We start from the raw sequence: 22,800 nt of genomic DNA, 5'->3' as shown, positions 1-22,800 counted from the left end.
CCTGGGGTTGGAGTGATTATTCTGATACTCCTAGACAATGTCCAACCATTGGTCATTACTATCATGGACCCAGCCCATGAGACTATAGACTGGAGCCACTGAGTGCAGACTTCTGGATGTGAAGCCAATAAACTCAGAGTGGAATGGTCACAGGGGGTTGTATTCTGAGTCCCTGGCACACTCTGAGAGCTAGGAACGTACACATTGCACAATTATAAATCCCTTCTTTTGCAGTGTGCAATGATGAGAACCCCTGTGAGGGCATGAGCCGCCATGCCACCTTTGAGAACTTTGGGATGGCCTTCCTCACGCTCTTCCAGGTCTCCACTGGTGACAACTGGAATGGAATCATGAAGGTAACATGGGCCTCCGAGAAGGAGAAATTCTACGCTGGAATGGGAGGGATCAGCACTGCTTGGAACTGTCAGTGACTGGGACATGAGTGGCAATGCCTAGGGGTTAGAGTGGGCATCAGAACCAGAGTCAGAGGCCAATGCCAGAGCCAAGGGTCACAGCCGGAGTCAGGAGTCAGGGCCCAGGGTCAAAACTGGGTTACTTAGAGTGAAGCTAGGTAGGAGCAGGGCTGGGTCCAAGACAGAAGCTGTTGCAGCCAGGGACAAATACTTAAAGCAGCATTTGCTGCTGGGTTTAAGAGCCGGTCTGCTGACTCTTCCAGTCAGTCAGACAGTGTAACCTATTAGGCAATCTACTACAAGCCAGCTGCACTCATTAGAGGGCCTGGAGACTGGATCTGTTGCAGGCCCTGTTTTCTGACAAGAACTGTTTTCACAGGAGCTAGATGATGGGGAAATGTAGATGTTGGCTTGCCAGTTCAAACCACTGGCCCATCTAGTACAGGATCCTACCTCCTGCCAGACTCGATCAGACCATTGACCCATCTAGTCTTGCAGGCAGCTGGCTGAGAGAAGTGAAAACTCTCTTCTCAAGGAGCAGGACAACAGTGTGGCCATGCTGAGAAGGGAGATTCACCGCCATCACCACTCTAGCCCCTTCTCCCAGGCTGAGTCGGGGGTGCATTTGGTATGACACACACCTGGAGCTGCAGTGGGAATGGCTTGTGATTTAGAAACTCAGGCAGATAAGTTTTCCAATCATATTGCTCCAAATTAAATAGCTCACAGGGATTCAAGGGGGGGAATGGGCAATTCTTTGGACGTGGGTAGTGTCTTTGGGAGATGAAGGGGATTAGGCATTTAGTTGCAGTGACTCTTGCTCACATTTGCAGGATTAAAATGATTACATTTGCGGGTCTGGAAGGAATTTTCTCCCTAGGCCTATGGGGAAGAGGGCACCTGTTTCTGGAGCATTGAGCAGAGATTGTCAAATGTGATGGTCTTCCTGTTTTGCTGGGGGCACCGGGCACTGAGAATCCCACATGCTCAGACAGCACCGGGTATTGGAAGACCTTAGTCCTGCCTGGCATTGGATTTTGTGTTTTTTGACTGAGGGAGCAGCCAAATTTAAATTCTTACTCTAGTGCTTCCCTCCTTTTTCCCACCACTTCCTCTTACGCCTGCCCTTTCCTCAAGGATACCCTGCGGGACTGCACCCATGATGACCGGAGTTGCCTCAGCAACCTGCAGTTCATCTCGCCACTCTACTTTGTCAGCTTCGTGCTCACAGCACAGTTCGTCCTCATCAACGTGGTGGTAGCTGTGCTCATGAAACACCTCGACGACAGCAACAAGGAGGCGCAGGAGGATGCGGAAATGGATGCCGAGATTGAGCTTGAGATGGCACATGGGCTCTGCCCCCGCAGCGTGGGCTCCCCGAGCTCAGGACAGGGAGGAGGAGGTGGGAGAGTGGACCCTGAAGGACGTCTGTGCATGAGATGTTTCTCTCCAGCACAGGTGGGTAAACCTTTGTGCTTATCAGTAAGACTGCAGCAAGCTGGAGTGGGGAGAAGGAGGGCAGTCTAGATGATTTAGGGCTTAGTAATGAGATACAGACTGGTGATTGGTTTGCATTCGGGTCTAGCTTGGGTGAATTGGGTTGTGCCGGTGCATTGGTGGAGTTGTGTGGGGCCAGGACTGGAATAGCAAGGGGTGCAGGGAGTACTGCAGGACAGGTTGGAGGTGCATTGTCAGAGCTGTGCAGGAAGCTCAGGATTATGATAGGAAGGGTGCTGCAGGTCAAGGTTAAGGTGCATTAGCAGAGTATTTTGTGTGGGGAGCTCAGGATTGGAATAGCAGGAAATGGTGCAGTACAGAAATGAGGTGCATTGGTAGAGCTGGAAGGGAAGCTTACGCAGTGCCTATCTGCACTGGCAAATAGTGATATTAGTCCCTCCATTTCACACAAACACTAAGGCCTGGTCTAACTAAAAAGCTAAGTCAACCCAGCTTCATCAATTAGGGGGTGTGAAAAAACCACTCCCCTGAGCAATGTAGCTATGCCTAACCCTCGGCATAGACAATGCTAGGTCGATGGAAGAAGTCTTCCACAGACCAAGCTACCACCTCTTAGGCCTGGTCTATGCTGGTGGGGCGGGATCGATCTAAGTTACGCAATTTCAGCTACGTGAATAATGTAGCTGAAGTCGACGTACTCGGATCGATTTACCGTGGTGTCTTCACCGCAGTGAGTTGACTGCTGCCGCTCCCCTGTCAACTCCACCTGCCAGGGGCGGCTCTATGTTTTTTGCCGCCTCAAGCACGGCAGTCAGGGGGCCTTCAGTGGCGCGCCTGCAGGCGGTCCGCGGTCACGCGAATTCAGCGGCATTTCTGTGGATGATCTGCTGGTCCCGCGGCTTCGGTGTACCCGCTGCCGAATTGCCGCTGAAGCCATGGGACCGGCAGACCTCCCACAGGCATACTGCCGAAGGCTGCCTGACTACAGCCCTCACAGCGACCAGCATGCCGCCTCCCGCGGCTTGCCACCCCAGGCATGCTCTTGCTGCGCTGGTGCCTGGAGCCGCCCCTGCCACCTGCGCCTCTCGCAGTGGTGGAGTACAGGAGTTGACGGGAGAGCGCTTGGGGATCGATTTATTGCATCTAGATTAGATGTAATAAATCGACCCCCGCTGGATCGATTGCTGCCTGCCGATCTGGCAGGTAGTGTAGACATACCCTCAGGGAGGTGGGTTACTTACACCAATGGGAGAACCCCTCCTGTCAGCATAGGTAGTGTCTACACCAGGGGTTTTCAACCTTTTTTCATTTGTGGACCCCTACAAAATTTCAAATGGAAGCACGGATCTCTATGGAAATCGTAGACATAGTCTGCAGATCCCCAGGGGTCTGTGAACCACAGGTTGAAAACCACTGTTCTATGGTAATGACAACCTTTCGCAGACCCCTTAGACATAGTCTGAGGACCCCCAGGGGTCCATGGACCACAGGTCGTAATCCACTGGTCTACACTGAAGCACTGCAGTGGCACATCTGTAGTGTTACAAGTATAGACAAGTCCTACGTGCTGGATTCTGCCACCATCACTCACCTTAAGTGACACCTTGCTCCACGACCAGCCTCACTGACTTGAGCGAGCTTGCTCATAGAGTGAAGTGCTACTCCCTCTGAGTAAGGGTGGCAGAATCTGGCCCTAAATTCGCAGAACATATTAAAGCAAAAAACTCTGGGTTCTTTAAATAATTTCTCCCATCCTCCCCCTTTCTTGTCCCCTAGGAGAACTTATGGCTGGACAGTGTCTCTTTAATTATTAAGGACTCCTTCGACGGGGAGTTAATGATCATCGATAACCTATCGGGCTCCGTCTTCCATCATTACTCCTCGCCGGCCATGTGCGAGAAGTGTAACCATGACAAGCAAGAGGTAACCTGCGTGCGAGGATGGGGAGGGAACCCCCCAATACACACACACATGCTCATACCCTTGAGGTTTCCCTGAGGAGAGCTCCATAGATTGTTTAGACAGAAGCTTTGACCTTTGTTACTACAGTGAATTTCTGATATTGGTCTCTCCTCCTAAGCAATGGGAGGCACGTATTTACTGGTGGAAAGCAGGAAGGAAAGGCAGATGTACCAGGAAGGATGACAGGAGAGAATGAACTAGAGGTTGAGATATCATTGCTGCGGTACAGTAGCCTCCCCAGTTGCATTCAGTTTTTCACTTAAAGAAGAGATTTGTTTATGTGAAGGACTCAGTGTATCTTCCCCAGATTTTCAGCACTCAGGGCCCAATTCTCAGAGCATTTAAGCCTATGCTTAACTTTAAGCATGTGCTTTCTGAAGTCCCATTGATGTCTGTGAGAGTTAAGCACGTGGTTAAATGCCTGGATTAATTCGGGCCATAATCAGTGAGGAAAGATTGGATTTTCAAGTAAATCTGTTAATTATTTTGAGTTAAAATTAGAGCTGTTGATTAATCGCAGTTAACTCACACGATTAACTCAAAAAAATGAATCTCAAAAAATTTAATCGTGATTAATTGCAGTTTTAATCACACTGTTAAGCAATAGAATACCAAGTTAAATTTATTAAATATTTTTGGATGTTTTTCTACATTTTTGAATATATTGATTTCAATTACAACACAGAATACAAAGTCTACCATGCTCACTTTATATTATTATTTTTATTACTAATATTTGCACTCTAAAAATGATTAAAAAAATAGTATTTTTCAAATCACCATATACAAGTACTGTAGTGCAACCTCTTTATTGTGAAAGTTCAATTTACAAATATAGATTATTTTTGTTACATAACTGCATTAAAAAACAAAACAATGTAAAACTTTTGAGCCTACAAGTCCACTCAGTCCTACTTCTTGTTCAGACAATCACTCAGACAAACAAGTTTGTTTACATTTACGGGTACCTCCTTATTATTTACAATGTCACCTGAAAGTGAGAACAGACGTTCGCATGGCACTTTTGTAGCCGGTATTGCAAGGTATTTACGTGCCAGATATGCTAAACATTCATATGCCCCTTCATGCTTCGGCCACCATTCCAGAGGACACGCTTCCATGCTGATGACACTTGTTTAAAAAATGTTTTAATTAAATTTGTGACTGAACTCTTTGTGGGAGAATTGTATGTCTCCTGCTCTGTTTTACCCGCATTCTGCCATATATTTCATATTATAGCAGGCTCAGATGATGGACCAACACATGTTGTTTCTTTTAAGAACACTTTCACTGCAGATTTGACAAAACACAAAGAAGGTACCAATGTGAGATTTCTAAAGATAGCTATAGCACTCAACCCAAGATTTAAGAATCTGAAGTGCCTTCCAAAATCTGAGAGGGATGAGGTGTGGAGCATGCTTTCCGAAGTCTTAAAAGAGCAACAGTCTGATGCGGAAACTGCAGAACCCGAACCACCAAAAAAGAAAATACACCTTCATTTGGTGGCATCTGACTCAGATGATGAAAATGAACATGCATCAGTCCGCACTGCTTTGTATGGTTATCGAGCAGAACCCGTCATCAGCATGGACGCATGTCCTCTGGACAGGGGCAGCTCTAGGCATTTTGCCGCCCCAAGCACGGCAGGCAGGCTTGCCTGCGGAGGGTCCACTGGTCCCGCGGCTTCGGTGGACCTGTGGGAGATTCTCCGAAGCCGCGGGACCAGCAGATCCTCCGCAGGCACGCCTGCGGGAGGTCCGCCGAAGCTGTGGGACCAGCAGACCCTCCGCAGGCAAGCCGCTGAAGGCAGCCTGCCTGCCGCCCTCGCAGCGCTGGCAGAGCGCCCCCCGCGGTTTGCCGCCCCAAGCACGCGCTTGGCGTGCTGGGGCCTGGAGCCGCCCCTGCCTCTGGAATGGTGGGTGAAGCACGAAGGGACATACGAATCTTTAGTGCATTTGGCATGTAAATATCTTGCAACGCCAGCTACAACAGTGCCATGTGAACGCCTGTTCTCACTTTCAGGTGACGTTGTAAACAAGAAGCAGGAAGCATTATCTCATGCAAATGTAAGCAAACTTCTTTGTCTGAGCAAATGACTGAAGAAGAAGTAGGACTGAGTGGACCTGTAGGCTCTAAAGCTTTATATTGTTTTATTTTTGAATGCAGGATTATTTTTTTTACATAATTCTACATTTGTAAATTCAACTTTCTTGATAAAGAGATTTCACTACAGTACTTGCAATGGGGGAATTGAAAAATACTATTTCTTTTGTCTTTTACAGTGCAAATCAAAAATAAATATTAACTGAACACTGTGCACTTTGTGTTCTGTGTTGTAATTGAAATAAATATATTTGAAAATGTAGAAAACATCTAAAAAATTTAAATAAATGGTGGTGTTGTTATTGTTATTGTTTTATTGTTTAACAGCACGATTAATTGTGTTTAATTTTTTTAATCATGCGATTAATCGTGATTAATTTTTTTAATCGCTTGACAGCCCTAGTAACATTAATTAAAAATTGGCCCATTAAGGAAGTTTTTGAGTCTCTTTTTTTTGGAGGGGATCCTTCTAGCTAAAAATGGCTTCTTACTAAGGATGGGAGTTTCAAAATCACATAAAGGACTTAGGAGCACAAGTCCCATGGACATTCCATGAGACTTGTGCTCCTAAATCACTTTTAGGTGCTTTTGAAAATACTTCCCTAAATCTTGGAATTTCTGTTAAAACTCACTGAAGATGCTGAAAGAAATTAGGTTGTAATTAAGTAAAGTTTTTAACAGTTGTTGTACCTAACTGTTATGATTGTGGTTAGAGTTGTGTCAATAGCTCAGGTTATTCTTATATATTATCAGTGTGATATCAGCGGTAACACAACCAATCATCACCATTCCCTGTCTAGTTAATTTGCATTCTACAGTTTTATTGGTTGAAATGAGTTAGCAAAGTTAGAGTGTCAAGAGTTCTCATTGGTAAATTACTCTCTCCTCTAAAGAGAGCAATGGATTGGCTTCATGCCCCTGGGTCCAAGGCACCAGGCTTCTCCTCCCAGCCACAGCCTTCTCAATGAATCTTCCTCAGAGGCAGCAATAGCCAGATGCTGCTATTCTTCTCCAATTGCTGAGTCTTCAAGCCCTCAGCTACAGGGGGCATGTGGTGGTATACCCAAGATTTTGATAAGTGACTAGTAATTTGGGGTGCCTGCATTTTTGGGTGCCCAACTCAAGGCCCTGCAAGGGGCCTGATATTCAGAGAGTGAGTGCTAAGTACTTTCTGTTAATCAGGCCCATTTATGGCATCCCAGGGTGGGTACCCAAAAAGTGTTGCTTTTGAAAATCTCGGCCATAATCTTCAGCATCATGCATGGGGAGGCAGGTGGCAGGAGAATTTCCCCACCCTCTCATGCAGGAAGGTAGGCAGCAAAATCACCACACCACCACCACCAAGGGGTAGGGTGGCAGAATTTTCACAGCCACAAAGGGTACTTGTGGTGGCATCTTCCCCCATGGTAATAAAACTTTAGAATCCAAGTCAAGGGAAAGGGAAAGAAATAGGGCTAAAGAGAAAGATGATGAATCATGGACTTTCATGAGCATCATTACTATGTATGTGCTGCTGTATGCAGCTGAATTATGGGTAGGTGACAACCAGCAGTAGCCTTGAGCATTCTCGCTAACCCTACAGACATCCTATGGGTCCCTAGGGTCTCCCACGCCTACCTCAGCTCAGCATGTCAGCAAAGCTTCTAAGCTCAGCAGAATTTCTCTGGCCCCACTTGGGTCTTTCTTTGAGTCATCTGCCCCTTACTTCTCAGCTCCCCCAAGTTCCATACCTTGATTCCAACTTCTGATCCCAGATATTCTTCCCTGCAGACTTTTTGAAGTCTGAAGGATCTGCTGTGAACATTAGTAGATTCCACTTTGGGTCAGTGGTTCCTGCAGACCTGTTAAGGTCTGCAGCAGATTTTGTGGACTTCAGAAAGTCTACAGGGATGCAAAATTGGGAGAAGCAGCAGGAATCAAGGTTTGGAGTATGGGAAAGGAGGGAAGGCTGGTGAATAGTAGGAAGCTGATTTCCAGAGGATTGCTGGGAAACCAAGGTCATGCAGAGTTTCTCAGCTCCACAGAGTTCTTTGAACTCTGGCCCCTCATGGTTCCCAGTGCCCTGCAGTTCTCCTGGTTTACTTGGTCCCATTTCCTATCAGAACATACAGGCTTCAGCAGGTTTTCTTCTGTCTGCCTGTCTTGTTTCCTGTGTATGTCATAACCATGTCAAACTGTTAAAAAAACCACAGGAGCTCTCCAGACAAAACCTTTGTTAAGATGGAGTTAAGGTTGAGAAGACATACAGGAAGTCACAAGAGAGTATAAAACAAAATTTGGATTAAAAAAACAGCAAGAAAAGTATTTTGAAATATTAACGGAAAGAAAACTGCAATTTCATAAAAAAACACACAGACAAGCACAGGTGGCCAGAATGATCACCACAATCTATAATAATTTATTTTTTAAAATATAAAAAAATTACATTAAAAGAAAAATAAGAATAAAAAAACTTGTGTTAAAAATGAGGAAAGTAAAAACAACTGTGAAAGAATTGATTTGTAATTTTAAAAAAGTTCCAATAACCACTTTAGAATTATAAATTATTTTCCAAAGTTGATATTTTTGATTCATATAAATACATTCTGGAATTTAAAGGAAATTATTGTTCAACTCATACAGGAACAACTTAGCATTAAAATTTAGATATTTTTATTTTCTAAATCATATTAAAGTAAAATTAAAGTTCAACGTTTTAACCAGATATATGCATCATTATTTTTTATCCATAATTACATAGTATAAAACTTTTGTGAAAAACGACAAGGAAATTCCACCAGAAGAACACTATGCTGTGCAACACTGAAGGCTATCCAAATACAACCACTAACATTAAAAATCTAGGATGTACACAGACATTTCAAACACACTGTAGAGTAATCAATCAAAATGTAAATAGACAGAGCACATTCTTCATCTGGCCCTATTCAACATGTGTGTGCTTCATCAAAATTATAAGGAAGCGCCATGCCAAAACAGGTTGAAACCTGCCCCGTGACAGCACTTGCCTACAGCCTTCAAGTTGTTCCCTTCTTATCTAGGACTTGATCCAGCAATATACTAAGTGCTTCAGCTCAGTCCAGCCAAAACACTACACATGCTTAAAGTTCTTAAGTATGTGCTAAGCGTTCTGCTCTGTCAAGCGAAAGTGTTCAGCACTAGAGCCATGCAGATAGTGAGGTTTTGGGTTTGCTGGTGATTCGAAAAAAAATTGTTTTGAGTGACCCCAAACCAAAATTTTAAGCAAATTGAAAAGTAAAAAAAAAAAAATGTTTTGGATTAAACTAAATGTTTTGTTTTGATTTCGAGCAGTTTTTAAAATGTATTTGCATGTGTAAAAAAATTAAATTGAAGGAAATTTCTAAACAAAAAGTCATTTTGATCGGAAAACTCGAAAATGTCAAAATGAAACGCTTCAACTTTTGGGGAATTTTGGGGGGGAGGGATTTTTTTATATAAACAGTTTGGTGAAGTGGACACAAATTTGCAAAATGTTTCAGTGTTGCCAAATCTGCATTTTTCACCCAAAAAAAGGTTGAAAGATTTCGCTCAGCTCTACTCAGCATTTTGCAGGACTCAGCCCCTGGAGCTTTGTTTTCAAAACAGTTCTTCACACTAAGATTGTCATGATGGCTTCCCTATTTTCAAAGGGATGATCCGGTGGCCCCTTCTGGCCTTGAACTCTATGACTCTATGATTTGTTATGTCTGGCCAGGGCCGCCCAGAGGATTCCGGGGGCCCGGGGGCCTTCCGTTCCAGGACCCGCCGCCGAAGTGCCCCGAAGACCCGCGGCGGGACCCCCCCGCCGCCGAATTACCACCAAAGCGGGACCCGCCGCCAAAGTGCAGCCCGGTCTTCGGCGGTAATTCGGCGGCGGGGGAGGGTCCCCGCCGCGGGTCTTCGAGGCACTTCGGCGGCGGGTCCCGGAACGGAAGGGCCCCCCGCCGCCGAAGACCGGGCTGCACTTCGGCGGCGGGTCCCGCTTCCCCCCCGCCCTGGCCCCAGCCTCTTACCCCCGGCTCCCTCCTCACCCGGAGTCTCAGCGCCTCGCCGGAACAGCCGCAGCGTGTGGCGGGCGGGGCCTGAGCCCCATCCCGGAGCTCGCAGCCCCGCCCCCTCACCACGCGGTTCGGAGCGGGGCGGGGCTCAGGGGCTCCGCCGGAGACACGGCGCTTGATGCGCTGAGGCTCCAGGAGAGGGGCGGAGGCGGGAGCCTCCGCTGTTCTCTTGGGGGCCCCTGCGGAGCCCGGGGCCCGGGGCAAATTGCCCCCTTTGCCCCCCCCTCTGGGCGGCCCTGTGTCTGGCTCTAGTCATTTTTCTAAGGGATATAAGAAGTTCGGTGACTATGCACGTGGCCATCTTTGAATTTTTTAAACCAATCTACTGATATAGTGAACTGCCCACTGTCGTCATTTCATTTTTACTTTGTCAGCTTTATTCAGGAGAGTTCTAAGTAGTCTGTAGTCTATAGAAGTTGTAATATTAAAATATAAGAAGACCTTTCCTCACCACAGAGTTGTTCTCTTTTCATGTCATTGCTATCATTTCATTTTCTGTCTTTATGAGGTTTGCGTACACACTAGCAATGTGTATTGATGGTCCATGGAGTGTTTAATCCGCAGCCCAGGGTTTTTCAATGAAAAATGGTGAACAGGCTTTGAGCCTGTTCGTTGACTATTTATGACAGGGCCGCCCAGAGGGGGGGGCAAAGGGGGCAATTTGCCCCGGGCCCCGGGCTCCGCAGGGGCCCCCAAGAGAAGAGCGGAGGCTCCCGCCTCCGCCCCTCTCCTGGAGCCTCAGCGTCTCCGTCGGGGCCCCTGAGCCCCGCCCCGAGACGGCCCCAGCCCCGGCCCCGGCCCCGGCCTCAGCCTCAGCCTCTTACCGAGCACGTCTCTGGCGGGGCCTGAGCTCCGTCCCGCTCAGAGCCGCGTGGTGAGCGGGGCAGGGCTGGGAGCTCCAACGGGGCCTGAGCCCCGCCCCGCTCAGAGCGCCGTGGGGAGGGGGCGGGGCAGCTGCCTCCGCTCGGCGTGGAGCTCACAGCCCCACCCCCTCACCACGCGGCTCTGAGCGGGACGGAGCTCAGGCCCCGCCGGAGATGTGCTCGGTAAGAGGCTGGGGCCGGGGCCGGGGCCGGGGCCGGGACCGGGGGGAGGAGCGGGACCGTCGGGGCCGGGGGCGGGGGTGGGAGCGGGACCCGCCGCCGCTGCCGCCGAAGCGCAGCCCGAACCCATCTTCGGCGGCGGGGGGCCCCTTCTGTTCCGGGACCCGCTGCCTAAGTGCCCCGAAGACCCGCGGCGGGAGCCCCCCGCCACCGAATTACCGCCGAAGACCGGGCTGCGCTTCGGCGGCGGTCCCGCTTCGGCGGTAATTCGGCGGCGGGGGTCTCCCGCCACGGGTCTTCGGGGCACTTTGGCGGCGGATCCCAGAACGGAAGGGCCCCCCGCCGCCGAAGACCCCGGGCCCCCGGAATCCTCTGGGCGGCCCTGATTTATGACTTTGTTAATTATGTCTTTTTGTGTAGACTGCAAGGTGGACAGATTTGCAGAATAGCAGTTCAACAAAGAGTAAAATATTCTTGTGTTTGTGGTCACTGATGATTTGAAATGCTTTGTTATGGTTGAAGGAGGTTGTCTCAGATTTTTTCCTATTTCATACTTACATGCCTATAGGGACAGAGTTAAGGTTGTTTTGGTGAAATGTTTGTTTATACATCATGGATGAGCACACATGTCGAATGGGGCTGGATTCAGACTGTGCTTTCTAGACCATAAATTGTTGTTGACTGGTTGCTGAGTAGCATGTTTGACATAATGCAGTTGTGGGTTTCTGAGTTTGTTAATGCTCTGAGTTGGTGGCTTTTGTATTTGAGCAAAAGGAGCAGTTATACAACATGGTGTTCTTGTGTTGGAACAACCTAATGACTATGGATGTCAGGTCTCTTTAAAAATGTACATCAGGTTTTTTCTTTTGTTTATTACAAGTGAATTATCACTCTGAAGGAGTCCTCTTCCAGTCACTGACACTGGCAAAGACCACTAAACTTCCAGCCTGAAGGAGTCATATCACCACATCATCCACTTATTGTTATTTACATAGTGCCACTGGTGCACCCAGTCTGTTCAAACACATAGGAGGACAAGATCCCAGTCCTGAGGACCATGCAGCCCTAAATAAGACAGATACAACAACAATAAAGGATCAGGTGCAGGAGTAGGAGCTAGCTCTGCTCTAGAGAGACCAGTGAGGGAAGGCTGAGGGAAGGAAGTATGTTTGAAGAAGGAGAGGGAGGCTGCTTGGCATATAGGAAGAAGGAGAAGCTTTCCAAGTGTAGAGGAGAGATGCAAATGGGAGAAGGCAAAGGAAGCACTAAGGAGAGAAGGTTGGGGAGGGGAGTGCAGGGTGTAAAATGGGTTGAGGGATGAAGTGAACAGAGATGTAGGCAGGAGCAGAGCTGTGCAGAGCCTGAAGGCTGAGAATGGTGAGCTTTGTTACACCTGATAAAGAAAGAGGAAGCCAATGAAGGGAATGGAGGACGGGGTGCCATAGATAAAGCAACAGGGAGGAGAAGATGATGTTAGTTGAGGTGTTGGATAGATTAAAGGTGAGAGAGGGAAGAAGCAGAGAGGCCAGAAGGGAATAGGTTATAGTAGTTAAGGTGAGAGAGAATCAAAAGCATGACACTGGCATGGACTGAAAGTGGCATGATTATCCCTGGCATGAAAGAGCCTTCACACTATTTAACTAGGACAATCTTCATTAGCCCCAGACTGAGGAAGCCTTCTCCTCGTCCAGCATCAGAGCACACTCTGTTGTCTCCAGACTAGGGGGTTGTGTACACAACATTTAGTTTGCAGTGAGGTGGGGTGTGAATCCACCCCGCACTAGCCTGATGTGGGCTGTCTATCTGCATGGACAGAGAGGACTAGATTAATGAACTGTTAATGCATGGCAGCAGGTCTACAGGGACAGACCGTCTGCCAAAGGCTAGTGCAGGATAGATTCACACCTCAGCTTGCCATGAACTAATTGTTGGTGTATGGGATTCTTCCCCACTGCTCTGTCTCTGGGGCAGACTATTATCCCCAGACTAAGGAAGTCCTCTCTTGGCACTGGCTCAGTGAGCCCAACACTCGAGGAGCCTGGTGCCAGACTGTGACCCTGGGACAGACTCTGGATTCCTCTCTCCATCTTTCACACCAGGGGAGTCTTGATCAGGGAACCCATCATCTGGACTGGTCCCTGGCAGCTCCCAGTTTTCATTTCTGTGCTTTACTAGAAGTGGGTTGTCTCACCAGGCCTAGCTCTGGGTTAGGAAATACACAGTATAAATAAAGGAATGTTTTTTTAAGTCAATCTCAGGTGCCTGGGCTCTCTCCCTGCACCCATCCAGCCTTAAAACAGCAGAATTGGTTGAGAAATAGATTCAGGCCATATCCTGTGACAGCTTCTTTCTCCTCTTGTAGGTTCAGCTCGCTGAAATGGAAGCCTTATCCCTCAACTCAGACAAGTCTTCTTCCATCCTTCTAGGGGATGATTTAGACAATTGCAGCATCTGTCAGTTGAGTCCTAAGGAGACCAAGGTAGGAGCATCCTAGGTATTTGGGATATATGCATACACAGTGGGAAGAGTGTGCATCCTCCCAGGTCCTGAATGACACGTCCTTCCTTGAAAAGCCATCATTCCTCCTAGCAGTGGTTTGGCAAGAACCCATTCTTCACTCAGGGCATGGGAGTGAATCCTGTGAGGGTCTGGCTTTTCCCAGTGGAGGAGGTTACAAGGGGTGAGTGTCTCCTCTCCTCTTCACTTCTCCATGCTGTCTGAGACAGGGTCCATCATAGAACTTATGTGCACACAGCACAAACCATGGGAGAGGCCTGCATCTTGGAACAGGACCACAATATCTGTTGGCCATTAGCACCACCGGACGGGTACATGTTCCTCTTAATGTGCCAAACTCCGTACCTCTGTCCCAGCACGGCCTGGAGTGCCATGTATTCCCCTACTGATCATGAAGAATGTGAGTGTCAGACACTTAGCAGCAACTCCTCCCCTAGAGACTTATCACTCAGACAGATCTGATGAGAACACGGAGTGGGGGGTGCAAGCTACTGCTCCTTTCACCGCTATCAATGGCTTGCTTTGACTGGAAATATATTTAGGGGGATGGGAGTGTAACCCTTTGGAATGTCCATTTGCTAATATGAATGTGCACTGCCCAGGTATCTTCAGAATCCACCCCATCTCCGGAGCTTGCTCAGGCAGCTTCACCCCATCCATGTGATTTTTAATTTCACAAAGGATATCTCTTTAATTTTTTCAACAGGATGGCCAGAACAGTCCTGACTCCATGGGCATGGGAGATTTGGGGGAATGTTTCTTCCCATTAACAACGACAGGTGCTTCTCCAACTCCGGAAAGTTACTTGTGTGAAATGGAGAAAATCCCTTTCAACCCCGTCCAGTCCTGGCTGAAGCATGAGAGTAATCAAGGTAAAGAAAGTCCCCTCCATTCTTCTGGACAGTGTGGTCGTTTGATGCTAGCTCTGCTGACAGTGCAGACTGGTTCAGTTAGTCTGACCTGGCTCTGCTTTATTTTGGTAAGGAATACAGTTGATGTGATACGGGATTTCACTAAAGAAGAATTCACTCTCAATTTGCCAATCTCAGTGTGGTGCAGGGCTCAATTTGTAATGAAAGAGGTGCCGGGGCTCAAGCAATTGTTTTACATTCATAACTGATGCAGCAAGCTCAGAGATGCTGGGGCTATGAATTGCCAAACCTAGAGGTGCCGGGGTTCAGTCCTGGCAAGCCATGGCACAAATTAAGCACTGGTGCGGTGCTTGCTTGGTTTCCCTGGCACCTTTTATAGTGACTATTGTCTTTCCTCAGAGTTGCCCTAGACAGACAGATGTTCACAGTCTTAAAGAACATGATTCTCTTTTACACTAAGGTCCCTTTGGACAGCTGGAGCAGCATGCAAATGAGAATGAGGCCCAAAGACTTCAAAGCCAGTGTCACATCAGCTAGCAATCCGGTGGATGAACTGTGGTAACTCTGTAGTGTGGATAGTGCCACCATCTCCTGAGGCCATGTTCCTTATCTCTAGGGTCCGTACAGTACTTTCATCTGCCTTGGAAACAAGAGTCCTAATTCCACTTCTGAGCACATGTCTCTGGCCTTATGGGGCCAGTGAGCTCCCCAGTCACCTTTTTATGTATTTCCCTTTTCTGCTATTCTGCAGGAGCCCAGCTGTAAGTCCATTGACTTCAGTGGATTTGCACCTGGGTTAAATTTGGCCTATCATGTCTCAGCCTTTTTCTCCAAGGACATTTATGGGAGGGGCATGTTGCTCCCCATTTCCTTGTTGGGCTATTGCTGCAAGCTCTGATAGTGGTTCTGAGTCTGTTACTAACTTTGGTAATTACGTGGAAAGTGGGATCAATGGAATGTGTGAACACTCGGCATTCTGGATCCATGCCTGGGAGTACATGTCACTAAACACCTTCAGTTAACAGGGCTTACAGGACCTTTACCTTGGTAGAAACAGAGGCTCCAAAGTGGATCAATGGACTCTTGAGGTCTTATTTTTCTGTTTCATTCCACCTCCTTGCCCCACTCTGCCAGTTCCCCCCAGACCCTTCTCTCCAGGTACATCCAGGCCACTGTTACCTGTACCAGCGGAGTTTTTCCACCCAGCCATCTCTGCCACCCAGACTGGGCAGGAGAAGGTTTCCTGTCCAGGCAGCCTTCCTAAAATCTCTCTGCAGGGTTCATGGGCATCACTGCGATCCCCAAGTGTGAACTGCTCACTACTGCACCAGGTAAGGGCCCTGCTTCCCACCCACCACAACAGGGGCCCATGCAAAGAGGGAGCTGAGGGGAGGAGAGAGAGAAGAAGGGCCTAGAGCAGACATGCCAAACCCACAGAAATAAAAACTCAAATTGGACTTGTTTTTGACTTAATTGGCTTGTGAGTTGCTTGTTGGCTAGTTTTTGGCTTGTAGCTTGTTGCTTCTTTTTTTTAATGGGCTTCCGGCAAGCAGGAGTGGGGGTGGGGGGCAAGCAGGGGCAAGGGTGGGGAGAGAGTCAGGGGTGCACAGCGGGCCCACCACAGCCCCAGACTGCACACCAGGGGGGATCTAGTCACACAGAGTGTTGAGGTTCTTAGGGATCGGCTTGTTTTGGCCTTGTTTTGAAATGGGATTAGCTTTATTTTTGGCTTATTGTGAAAGTTGGGGTGCTTATGTACCACATGAAAGCTGGCAACTGTGGCCTAGAGTGCACTGGATCTGGGGGATCAAAGGGATAGATCACTACTGGGAACAGAGAGTACACTAGGTTGAAGAGTTATTCATAGTGAGTACTAGGGAAGAAGGAGCTGGATGGCACTGGCCCTGTGCCTCCAGAAAACATGCACTGGCCTGATTTGGGTCACAAGTTAGCTTGACAGACTCAGTCTAGATCCAAGTAGGCATGAGTTCACGTTGGCTCCTGAGCGTTGCCTCCCGGGCTCCTGCTGCTTGGATGGCAGGTATAAAGAGGTAGCCCCAGACACCCCTGTTTATAAGTTTGGTGCTGATCCTGCTAGTGGCAACAGAACACTTTCCACTTAAGGACTTGGTCTGGTGGCGGAGAGGGCATTAGCCCTTGGGTTCAATACATGTAAAAATAGTTTCAGCAGGAGTTAAAGAAAGTGGGTAGGAAGCCAGATGTGTTCACAGGACCCAAGCAACAGGAGCAATGAAGTCCAAATAGAACTGGAATGGACCTTCCTTCATGCCCACACACACAGTGCTTGTTAGGTCTGTATCCCATCAAGATGAACTCTGTGTCCCTGGCCTTGTCTCTGTTCATATCCCATCTGGCCTCTATCTCCCAGGTAGATATTGCTGTTTGTCACTTAGGAGACTGGGGAGATCAGAGTAGAGGAGGGGAAATAAAATGTATTTGAGAAACACAGGTGGTGGAAAGGAGAAGCCATGAGGACTCCCCTGCTGTGCTTATGCTAAGGTGTCTCCTGAATGGCTCATGTTCTGGGCTGCAGGAGAGTGAAGTTGAAGAAGGGTTGGCCCATTCCAGAGGAAGAGAAAATCAGACACCCTCTAATTTACCTATGATAAAGCCTGAGGTCTCGAGAACCCTTTGTTATAAACAACTAAAATGTGAAATAACAAAGGAGACCAACAAAACAGAGAAATTAAGGCATTTTCCCCTCCCTTTGGGCTCTTCCCTATCTCTGCATCACCTTATTGAACAATTTTGACCCAACATTTTTTCATCAGAATTTGCCAGTTCATCAAAACCAAAATGTTCTGCGGAGATGGTTGATTTTGATGCAGTCCCGACAGATCCCTGCCTTGTTTCCAGTCAGCACCCATCCAGCTCCTCAGCAGGGCAGACTGACAGGGAGCTGTGAGCCCTTGCTCCTCAGCAGTGTGGGTTTGCAGGGCATATGCCCCGGGGGCAGCCTTCCAGGTGGATTGCCCCAGAGCCCGGCTCCATGGCCTTTGGCAGAGAATTTCAGAATGTTTGGTTTACATTTCGAATCCGAGTGAAACCAAATTTCTAAATACTAAAATCCATCATGAAATAGAATTACCTTTCTCTGCCCTGCTCCGATTGTGACCTTATCGTCTGATGGTGACAATGGAACAGACAGTCCCACAGCTCAAAGGCACCCGTAGAGGCTGAATACAGGGCCAGAGATGTTCCGGCCATCTAACTCGTGGTTTATAGGAGCCCTTCCAAGTGGACTGTAGCTCTTGCCACATTTCATCTCACCCCCGTTGCCCCAGATGCAAGGAACTGAGATTGAAAGCTTTCCCTTTGTTGCATATTGTTCTCTCAGGCCACGGAGAGCGACACCTCCCTCGATGACAGCAGGAGCAGTAGCTCAGAAGGCAGCTTGCAGACCACCCTGGAGGACAGCTTGAACCTTAGCGACTCACCCCAGTGCACCCTGGACCTCCCGGTGGCACTGTGCCCGATGCCAACGGCTGCCACCCAAAGAACCATGGCAGCTCCGCTTTCCCCTGCATCCCGGAGGCGGAACCTGCGGGGCCGCGGGATATTCAGCCTGCAGAACATCAGGCGGCATCAGCGGAGCCACAGCAGCGGAGGGAGCACAAGCCCTGGCTGCACTCATCATGACTCCATGGACCCTTCTGACGAGGAGGGTGCGGGTAGCAGCCTGAGGGGTGGCAACAACAGCGAGCAGTCAGAGACCCTCAGCAGCCTCTCCCTGACATCCCTTTTCTCCCCACCCCCACCGCCCCCAGGCCGAGCGCTTGTGAAGAAGTGCAACAGCACAAGCAGCCTCAATGCCAACCCCTCCTCCCGAGGGCCCACCACCAACGAAGCCAAGCCGTTCTACTCGGTTGACCCCCGGGGGTTCCTCTCCATGCCCTCCTGGGTGACGGACTTCTGCAAGGACACCCCCTCGCCAGGTGATGGTGAGGGGTCGGACAGCCCCGATAAACTGGGGACAGCAGACCGCAGCTCCCCACTCCCTTCTGAGCTGGAGCTGGGCAATGGAGTCAGCAAGAGGAACAGATGAGGGTCCCTGGGGTAGGGAGGGGAGCAAGCAGCGTGGGCAAGGGTGCTCCTTGTGCTACCATTTCCCGGCAGCAAGTCCAAAGGATTGTGGGAAAAAGAAACACACAAACACAATATATAAATATATATATATAAATATATATTTAGTAAATACTCTGGTACTGTACCTCCGAGGTGTGAGAGAGCGAAAGCAATATGGCAACATTCCCGCCCACACGCTGGACCGGGAGCACCACCGCAGAGACCACAGGGATGAGGAGGGCACCGCTGGGCTTGGAGGGACTGGGCCCACCAGCCAAACACCTGCCCGGGTGGCAGCCGTTTAGTTATATACATATACATAGAGAGAGAGATTGATTTATTTATTTTTTTTACTGAGCGATTATGACTTCCAGAAAGTGCTAAGCAGGAGGAAGGGTGGAGAGACTTAGGGACATTCTTTTCAAACAGGGAGGGGAAAGGAGATGAGAACCCAAGGAGGGTTTGGTTGTTTTTGAGAACGTCATTCATCATTCATACTTCCATTTTGAAAATTAATGATCCTGGGCCGGCTCCTCAGCCAGTGTAAATCGGCAGAGCTCCATGGAGGTCCTCAGCTGGAGTAAACCAGTATAGCTTTGGTTTCAGTGGAGAAATGCAAGTTGACACCAGCTGAAGATCTGGCCCAGACAGCAGGAAAACCCAAATGGAGGGGGAGCGTTGGAAGTGATTTGAGGTTACTTTGATGAGTGTGTGTGAACGCAGCAGGAACGCTCTGGGAAGGGAGGAGATGGAGGCAACATGGCAACTGCTGAATGTGTTCATTTTATGGTGTGTATTGTTTATTTTATTTTATTTATTTACTTACTTGTTTGGGATTTGTCTTTTTATTTTATTCCACCCCACCCCACCCCAAAAAAAGAAAGAAAGAAAGAAAGCTGCTAAGAAAAGAAACTCAGATGTTCAGGGTTTGTTTCCCTCCACCTTAGGTTCCTGTAATTGTGACAAATTTTATTTTAGAAGCCCAAAGGCGCAAAAACTGTCTATAGAGAATCGGATCTGTTATTTTTTATATATCTATATCCATGTATACATTATAAGAAAAAGAAACTAGAATTAAAAAAGGCAAAACAAAATAAGCCTCAGTCAGATATTAAGTGCAGTCAGTCCCCAGGCACAGAGCTGGGGTTTGTGAACCAAACTCTCTTCCCAGTTCCACAGATGTGAATCCACAGTAATGCCACTGAAGTCAATGGGGCTCATTCTGCTCTCACACCGGTGTGACTCTGTTGACATCAGTGGAGTGATCCCTCATTTAAGCATGATCAGAATCCAGCCCAATGGCAGTTGAGGGTGTGGAGGACTTCACAAGATCAGACTCTGAGGGCAGAATTTGTGTGCGGGCGTGTGTGTGCAATATCATGTCTATTTGACTCCCTAGTGACAGTTTTGTGTGTGTGTTTCTCACTTTGTTTGTGTTTTGCAAAGGCGTGTGCACTTGTTGTGAGGGAGGTACATGGCTGGTTGCTGATTGGTGTCCATTGATTGTGTGGTATGAAGGCAGATTGGCCCCCAATTCCAGAGGATCTGCTTCAGGATCAAGGTGAAAACAGGAGAATCTGATTCTCTTCTATAACCACTGCACAAGCCCCCTGAGACTGTACCACTGTTTCAGGCCGGCTATGTGGTCAAGCTTTGCTTCACCATTCACCCTCTCTACCAATGAGAGTCCATTTTTAAGAACTCATCTGTTTTGTATCCTTTCCAGATTTATGGGTGGATAGGACAGAAGACAAAGAAATGACCTGAAGAGCTTGAAAAAAAGTGGGATGCAATCCACAGGCTCACAGGGCTCTGACACGGGTATTTCTGAGAGCAAGAAAGAGTGAGAGAAGGGATGAGGAAAAGAGAGGGAAAGGAGCAGGGGGACAGAGAGAGGGAGGTTCAGAAGACATTGCTTCATCATATTCAGAGGAAAGAATGAATCTCCCACAGGGGTTCCTGTCTAGACATTGTTTCTCTTGAAGGCGAGAGGGCTGGTGCAGCAAACCCCTCTTGGAGGCACCTTCCCCACTGGAATCAGAAGCACTGTGCTGCCTGGTACTATACAGATTTGCTCACCTGGTTTTTGAGCAGCTGCTTCACTCTATAAACTGGGGCTGTGAATGCCAAATGTGTCAAGTGGAACAAAAAACAAGGATAAATTAACTTATGTATTTGATTTATTTGTTGAGAGTAATCTGTGCTTTGTGGAGAGTGCACAACTCTGACTGCAGGCATTCTGGGGAGGACAGGAAAGCCGGAGTCCCCACCCCAGCAGGAAGACTGCTGGTCCAGATTAATTAAAGCAATAACAAGGGTTTAAAATGTTTTTGCACTGGTTGTTCCTTGGGTGGGTTCTCCCTGCACATTCGATCACTGGAGCAGAAGAAAAAATAACCATTGTGGCTCTCTGTATTACCTGGGAAGAAAAATGGTCAATCCGTACTAGATGAAAGACTGAAATTGGCTATTCTAGGTCCAATATTAAATCCAGGCATACTTTGAAATTGGAGACCGGGCTTTACACAACACAGACAGCCTACGCACAGTGTGTCCCCAGTTATTTCAATTGTGGCCTTAGAGGGAATGAGACAAGGAGCTGGGAATCTCAGCTGCGCTGGGAGCCAGGTAAGAACATAAGAACATAAGAAAGGCCGTACCGGGTCAGACCAAAGGTCCATCTAGCCCAGTATCTGTCTACCGACAGTGGCCAATGCCAGGTGCCCCTGAGGGAGTGAACCTAACAGGCAATGATCAAGTGATCTGTCTCCTGCCATCCATCTCCATCCTCTGACGAACAGAGGCTAGGGACACCATTCTTACCCATCCTGGCTAATAGCCATTTATGGACTTGGCCACCATGAATTTATCCAGTCCCCTTTTAAACATTGTTATAGTCCTAGCCTTCACAACCTCCTCAGGTAAGGAGTTCCACAAGTTGACTGTGCGCTGCGTGAAGAAGAACTTCCTTTTATTTGTTTTAAACCTGCTGCCTATTAATTTCATTTGGTGACCCCTAGTTCTTGTATTATGGGAATAAGTAAATAACTTTTCCTTATCCACTTTCTCAACATCACTCATGATTTTATATACCTCTATCATGTCCCCCCTTAGTCTTCTCTTTTCCAAGCTGAAGAGTCCTAGCCTCTTTAATCTTTCCTCATATGGGACCCTCTCTAAACCCCTAATCATTTTAGTTGCTCTTTTCTGAACCTCTTCTAGTGCCAGTATATCTTTTTTGAGATGAGGAGACCACATCTGTACACAGTATTCGAGATGTGGGCGTACCATGGATTTATATAAGGGCAATAATATATTCTCAGTCTTATTCTCTATCCCCTTTTTAATGATTCCTAACATCCTGTTTGCTTTTTTGACCGCCTCTGCACACTGCGTGGACATCTTCAGAGAACTATCCACGATAACTCCAAGGTAGAGGGATAAGTATCTTGTCTGACCTAGGAATGGGAGAAGAAGCTGGGATGGGAGTGGTGCCAAATCTCCTCCAATATATGGTCACATTTGAAACAGGTTTTCCTATTGCTGGGTTAATGTCTGTTTATCAACTTGGATGGAAGACGAGTCATGTTCCAGGTAAAGCTCAGCTATGTAATACCATCCCCATGCAGTCCCCAAGAGCAGGGGTGTCATTCTTGTGATGTGGGCCAGTGCTATTCCCGATTCAAAGGTGGTACAAGGACCCATGACTGTAGAGATCCTAGGCCTTGCTACCTGTTAAGTGGCAGGTAATATTGATTTATAGTACAGCAGAGATCTACACTTTTAAAAACCAATCCCAGCTGCCTGGCATCCCAATGTCCCATGCGAGATTGGTGATAAAAAACAATGTTGGGAGGATGCTTGCTTGTGATGGTCACGTGACTGACACCAAGAGGTGGTGTTAGTGTGAAATATGTCCTTGTGCTGTCCCCTCTGGAACAGAGAAGGTAATTATGCGCTTGAGACACTGCAACTTTCAGCAGGAGGTCAGGCTGGGAAATCTGATGTCTTTTTCCATATGCAAAGAATATATTTCTGCAGCCAGCATTTAATGGTGGTGCTTCATTTATATTTTTGTATGCACACCTGCCTCCACTTCTAGGCGACCTTTTTATATCCTTAAAAGATATAGGTTTGACATCTGAGTTGGGACCTTTCAGAGTACTCCATTTGGACACAGTCTAGCCATGCCTGACAAGTGGCAGATAGGGATACTGCTTGCATCCTTACTGGCTCACTTCTGAGGGGATTGCCCGGATAAGTACTCAGGTAGATTAGATTGGGCTTG

At 47.8% G+C, this 22,800-nt stretch overlaps 1 protein-coding gene across 10 annotated transcripts in view; it reads left to right on the top strand.

The window, feature by feature from the left end:
- The window catches only part of CACNA1I (calcium voltage-gated channel subunit alpha1 I), a 126,950-nt gene extending 106,308 nt beyond the window's left edge, over positions 1-20,642 (top strand). For 4 of the 10 annotated variants that reach the window (XM_044985144.1, XM_044985137.1, XM_044985123.1 and 1 more), the window contains 7 exons: positions 235-356; positions 1,551-1,871; positions 3,648-3,794; positions 13,400-13,516; positions 14,261-14,426; positions 15,561-15,757; positions 17,785-20,642. In XM_044985144.1, coding sequence (XP_044841079.1) covers positions 235-356; positions 1,551-1,871; positions 3,648-3,794; positions 13,400-13,516; positions 14,261-14,426; positions 15,561-15,757; positions 17,785-18,492 — 1,778 coding nt within the window. In that variant the 3' untranslated portion in view covers positions 18,493-20,642. Of the gene's footprint in view, positions 1-234; positions 357-1,550; positions 1,872-3,647; positions 3,795-13,399; positions 13,517-14,260; positions 14,427-14,886; positions 14,985-15,560; positions 15,758-17,784 lie in introns of those variants that run through there. The other 6 variants (XM_044985158.1, XM_044985159.1, XR_006573133.1 and 3 more) reach the window with 5 other exon arrangements.
- Positions 20,643-22,800: the final 2,158 nt, after the last annotated feature.

The sequence above is a fragment of the Mauremys mutica genome, chromosome 1, assembly GCF_020497125.1.
Source record: "Mauremys mutica isolate MM-2020 ecotype Southern chromosome 1, ASM2049712v1, whole genome shotgun sequence".
NCBI lineage: Eukaryota > Metazoa > Chordata > Testudines > Geoemydidae > Mauremys > Mauremys mutica.
This window is presented reverse-complemented; position numbering and strand designations above follow the sequence as displayed.